The sequence below is a fragment of the Lathamus discolor genome, chromosome 1 (assembly GCF_037157495.1).
Source record: "Lathamus discolor isolate bLatDis1 chromosome 1, bLatDis1.hap1, whole genome shotgun sequence".
NCBI classification, from domain to species: Eukaryota; Metazoa; Chordata; class Aves; order Psittaciformes; family Psittacidae; genus Lathamus; species Lathamus discolor.
This window is the reverse complement of record NC_088884.1, coordinates 11,562,388-11,568,387: the sequence shown is the minus strand read 5'-3', so window position 1 is coordinate 11,568,387 and position 6,000 is coordinate 11,562,388. Positions and strand designations below refer to the sequence as shown.

The 6,000-nt window shown below is 39.4% G+C and overlaps 1 protein-coding gene across 1 annotated transcript in view; it reads right to left on the bottom strand.

The window, feature by feature from the left end:
- Positions 1–313: 313 nt before the first annotated feature.
- NELL2 (neural EGFL like 2) overlaps positions 314–6,000 on the bottom strand; it is a 162,138-nt gene continuing 156,451 nt past the window's right edge. The window contains exons 19-20 of the mRNA XM_065690861.1: positions 4,030–4,254; positions 314–1,119 (exon numbers count right to left, since the gene is read on the bottom strand). Coding sequence (XP_065546933.1) covers positions 1,069–1,119; positions 4,030–4,254 — 276 coding nt within the window. The 3' untranslated portion in view covers positions 314–1,068. The remainder of the gene's footprint in view (positions 1,120–4,029; positions 4,255–6,000) is intronic.

Below are 6,000 nucleotides of genomic sequence, written 5' to 3'. Positions count from 1 at the left end.
ATCTGGAGAAGATCCCCTGTAAATCTGAAGAGATGTAAGTCACACACGAATGGTCTGTACCCACTCTGGGTGACAGCATCTCACTGGCACACAGGGTCTGAGCTTTAGGCACATGAATTTGTTGATCAATCCACTGTAATGACTCAGATGCATGAATTTACTTAATGTGTTGTCAGAATAACAAAGGTAAGACAGGATAGGCACAAAGCTGTGCTGGGCAGAAGCTCCCATGCCTAGGCATGCTGGTAAAGAAGAAACAGTAAGACACATGAAAATCACATCCTTTAAAAGGAAAAGGAGCCCAAGCACAAACTTAACATAAGAGAAATATTTATTTAAATTTGCACAATAACGAGCTTATACTGAACAAATTCAATCAAGAAATAATAGGAAGTGCAGTAAAACAAGGAAATATTGATGACTTTTTCCATCAGAAAACATTAAGAAGCCATGCCTGTGCATCACGGGTTTTCTTTTTGATTTTTTTTTAATTTTTTTTGTTTTTACAATAACTTCTTTTTTTTTTTTTTTTTTTTCAGCGCACATACTGTACATACCATATCTTAGCTGCTAGGTTCTTTGTTCCTGAAGGCTTCGTCCTCTTACTCAAATGTCTGCTAAATTCTGCATTAAGCAATCAAACACATTTGTGCAGTTCCAAATAAGATTAGGTAAAAATCTCTGTATCTGGTCAAGTGTTAAGAGTCTTAAAGCTTTGGAAGACCCTCTAAGAGCTCCTAGTTGCTTTTGGATCTTGACATCGTTACGTACAGCATTACAATGTGTCACTTCACACTAACCTAAATATTCTGCACAATGATGCCAGACAGACAAATAGCCAGAAGATGTGGGCCTAACCTCATACAAAGGTATACACATCTGAGCTTGTCTCGAGTCCCATAAATTTCACTCTGATTCAGGTAACTGAGTTCATCACATATCTGCACTTTAGGTGGACAAAACCAATCTAATTTTAGCTTTAATTTTGAATTATTTTTGGTCTAAAGGTCTTTATTGTGAAGGAAAATTCTTCAACCAGAAACTGCTTGTGAGAGATGGTTGTTGGTGTCACAGTTCCTGAAGGCACTGTGGGTCCACTGAGCAACAGACGTGGCCATTCTAAAGGGATGAAAAACAGAAAGAAGAATTGAAACAAGCAGCATTTAGGATAGAACAAGTAAATTTAACAAGCTCAGCCATTTGAAAACACCCACCGGATTTGAATGTGCAGACTTGTAAAATACAAGACACAGGTTCTGATCAGATTCATGACATTGTTGTCATGTCCTTCCCTTACCCAAGGGAATGGGCTACTATGATTCCATTAATTGCTTGATTTGCTGTGGTCTGTATCCCAGAGCTACAACAATCAAACTGAAAGAAGCTGGCATCACTGGAGGAAATGTCCCCAACATAAACGTATCAGGCATCTGCTCAAGTACACAAAGCTGTTGAACAAGAAGGTCACTTGGGAGTTTTATTTAGGTCAGACAGAAGGGACTCTGGATTTTATTTAGCCCTGAATGCTTCAAGTTAATACATCCTGGCTGTAAAACCAGCAAACGGTAATCCATAATTTTCCCTGATACTCCAGATATTCTTCTGAGAATATTAGCAATTAAGGGAACAGATTGCCTGTGGACATCATTCAAGTACCAGAGAAACTGTTTTCTGCATCTCTACTGCTTCTTAAATCTGATTCTTACAATGCAAATAACAACTGTTGCAGGACATTAGACAATCCTACTGTCCATCTTCTTTACTTGCAATTTGAAATGGTTTGTGGCTAAGTCAGCTTTAACTGATGCCCAGGTTTCTGAATTCTTAAAGGATTTGTGTAAACCTATTTTGCTATAGCGTGCTTAGAGAGGCTTAGACCAGAGCTTTGACCTTCCATGTGATGCTCTGCAAGAAAAGACTGGGGTGACACAGGACGAAGGAGGAGAATGATTCAAAATGGGCACACAATTAACCTGATCCAGAGGGAACAAGCTGTTTGCATACTGAACTACAATATTAAAAAGCTGCCAATATGAGCAGATAGTGTATTTAAAAAGGACAACTACTCTATAAAGAGAATTGAGTAAGATTAGCTTGCCGAGGGACAGAGATACATCCACTGTTAAGCAGGTTCACACCTGAGTCGAAAACCGTGCAGTTTGGAAGAGTATCTGTTTTAAACTTACATATGTTCAAAATGCAGTGATGGATTTTATTAGTCTGTGTATGTGTTTATACTGAATACAAATTAGTTGATGCTTAAGGTTAAGTCTTTGCTTAAGAGGAAAGGGCAGATGGGAGCAGTACACAGGCGGTCATCAGCAGAACTGATACACAGCTTCTGCATTGCCATTGATTAGCAGTACAACAATGAGAACACACTCCCCATCACTGAATCTCAAAAGCACTTTAGAGAAGAATCACACCTATTTGTTTTACAGATGGGAAAACAGATGCACATAAGCCTTGGCAGCTTGCCCAAGCAAAAAGTAACTTCTAGCACTGGAGTTGGTATATGCCACCAGTTATATACCTCAAAAGCATGGGCTTCTGCACATAAGCTTGTTTCAGCATCCTTTGGACAGCAGCTAGTTTTCTAACCATTAGCCACTCTGCCAAATCATAGAATCAGAGAATGGGTTGGGTTGGAAAGGACCTAAAAATCATCTAATTCCAACTCCCTGCCACGGGCAGGGATACCTCACACTAAACCGTGCCACCCAATGCTCTGTCCAACCTGTCTTTGAACACTGCCAGGGATCGAGCATTCACCACTTCTTTGGGCAACCCATTCCAGTGCCTCACCACCCTTGCAATAAAGAACTTCTTCCTCACATCTAACCTGAACTTCCCCTGTTTAAGTTTGAACCTATTACCCCTTCTCTTATCCCCACAGTCCCTGACGAAGAGTCCCACAGCATTTTCTTCTAATCACCATGCTGTTCTGACACCAGACCAAATGCCTATGCTTACTTGGTGCATAACCCTTCCTTCTTGAAAGGGACTATGCCTCAACAGCAACAACCGCTGTTGCACACAGTACTGAATCAGACAAAATGGAAAAAGAAGGTGGCACTTGCCAGCTCTGCTACATCGTCTGTTACTTCCCATCTCTCCCAGAAGGAGCTGTTGCAGTTAGATTATTTTTTATGAGAAACTTTTCAAAGTAATCAATTGTACGATGAAGTATCTTGCTTGGGAAGGACATAGACTAAGGACCAAAATCAACTGTGAATTTCAGTAATAATTAAAGAGCTATGGATGAATCCTGCTGTCTCTTCTTGGCTACTGTGGAAACACTCTTTGTCATTCTTCAGTATTGAATGCTGGAGAAAACAGTTCACTTTACAGGCTTATTTTGAATGGAAGGATTTATTTTAACCTCCTTTTGCACTTTTAGAAAGAGATGCCAGAATTCATAGCCCATAGCCATTAACTTTTCTCTTCAGACAAGGAATTCCTTTGACTACAAAAACTATAAAATGTTTTAAACATTGCTTGCTATATTATTAATGTCATTATTAATATTAATTTTAAATATTATTAATAATTTTAAATTCATATGTAACTAATTTTAAAGCAATAAAGGTATGTAACCATATAACTAGTCCCTTAATTCTCAAAACAATTACTATTCTCAAAAAACAATTTGATCACTTCTGGTGATGCTATAGTATCACAAAGAACAATTTATTGTGTGAAGCCTGCTCTTACATACCTATGGGTTACTGCATATGTTTCCAAGATAGCACGGAGCTATATAGTAGGAACTGCGATCAAACTTGAATTGAGCTATCCTGATGAAAAAGGAAAGCTCACTGCTGTGTCTACAGCACACTGCACCATGATCTGTTGGCCTGCTTCTGACCTGCTAGCACATTAAACCATCCTTCTAGTACACACAAGAGTAAAGTTGACTAAGCTGAACACTCTTATCTCTGCTGCTTTAAATCAAGTGTAGACACCAACTGGTCACTGACCAGACTTGCTGGGAAACAAGCATCTCAGCTTAATTTTTATGCTCTTTACCTTGCACTGGCAGAGGGTGCACTCTGTGCCATGCTTAATCCAAGAAGATCCAGTGAAGCGAACGACATTGGTTTCATCCAGGCAGGTTTTAGTGATGTCATTGCGAATAGTGTCTGCTTGGCAGGGGTCAGTGACGCAGTGCGGGCAGCACTCGTTCTCGGGGAGGACACTGAATTCACAATCCACCTCTGGGCATGGCAAAGGCCAGCAGTCAACTTCGCCTTGCTGTTTAAAAGTATTATAAGAACCAGAGAAGATTATTAGCTCTTGTTTTGTTTCTTCATCTAGTCATCTGAATCAGCATTATTTTTCTTGGCCCTAATTTTGCCCATCGGGTCCTATTCAGAAGTCAGTGCAGAGGACACTGGGATTTGAGAGACACAGCAAGTTGGGTGCATTTTCTGCATTCTGTTCAGGAAGTGTATTAGATCTAACTTCCTTCAATACACTCTACATCAAACTGCAGCTGGCAATTCTCCACAAATATGAAATGCAGAATATGGACATGTCCTTGTGAAGTCCTACTTTTGCAAGTGACAGAAGCCTTAACAGGACTGCACTGCAAAAGTGCTTCCAAATAGCAGGTTTCACCTTGTTGTTACTTCTATTCCGACTGTTCACCACAAAAAGCCTTCAAATTGAGCTCCTTATAGGCTAAAATTTACCTTTCACAGTTACAAATGCATTGGCTGGAATAAGTATGTCAAGGTGCCAGCAGCTCAGTGTAACAGGGAACACCAGTGTGTTTCCACTGAGAAGACCTCCACCCACTTACCATCCATTCAGGATGTTACAATCAGAATACCTGAACTTCCAAACTTAATCACACTTCCTGCATGATGGGTTTAGTACAGCCAGGGTATGAAAAGGTCAGAGCAGAGACTTGTGTTGGGCCAGAATATTCTTGGGAGAAGTTACTGTATTCCTGCACATAAATCTATAGATGTCTAATTGTTCACATCAGTTACTAGAAGTTGGGGTCAGCTTCTCTTCGACTCTGGTCAAAGGCCAAAGTTTCAGATTTATTGGTCAAAAGAAAGACTTCACAGAAGTCATTAATTCATATTTCTTCTGGAACGGGTCCATCTCTGACCTTCAATTTATTTAGCTCATTTGAGCACAGATCGAGTAGTCTGTATTGAAGTGGGGCAGAGAGAATTTGCGCCTTGGAAAGAAGTTTACTGACAAAAACTGTACCTAAGGTTTTGAGAATGAGGAGTTCAGTATCTCCACAGCAAAAGCTGAAAAAAATTCCCAGGGATTTGCGATAGCTCCAGATATACTCTTCTTGTTGCAGAAAGTATTGTCAAGTTACTTTTACAAAATTCTCATCTGGGTGAATTTTCCTGGTTTTGAACCGCAGCATAGTTAGAATGAAAGCGATCTTTAAAACCAATCATCGATCTTGATATTTCAATTTATGTTTGCAGTGATGGACAGTACAAGGAGTAGACAATGCACTGTCACCAAAAAAAATCCTTGACAACTGAAAGAAAGCAGGCTTTAGTTACAGAAGTAACATCTTGAAAAAAACCCCATCTATCGAGATCCCAAACTGTAAGTTGTTTTGGTTTGTTTTTAAGACATTTAATGAAGCACCTGGGAATCGATTTGATTGAATTTTAGCAATGGTGACACTGAAAGCACAGTGTCTACAGAAATTGGTTTCTGGCTGTTATTTGCGATACCCTGACAAGGCAAAGCTGCTAGATGGACTAGTATTTACATTTGGAGATGACCTGTGATAAAAGCTAGTTATTTTTATCTTGGGATTTTTTCTGTCATAGAAACTTCCTGAGTGGCATTATTCAGAGCAGTGTTTGCTCAGACTCTGAAACGCAGGCCTAGGAAAAAGATTACAAACGCTAATGGATTTTATTTTGTTCAAACCTCGTTTCACTGTTTAGAAAAAGGCATCAAGTTGCATTATTTTTTCTGTTACTAAAAATGTCTGAATGAATAAACAAATTT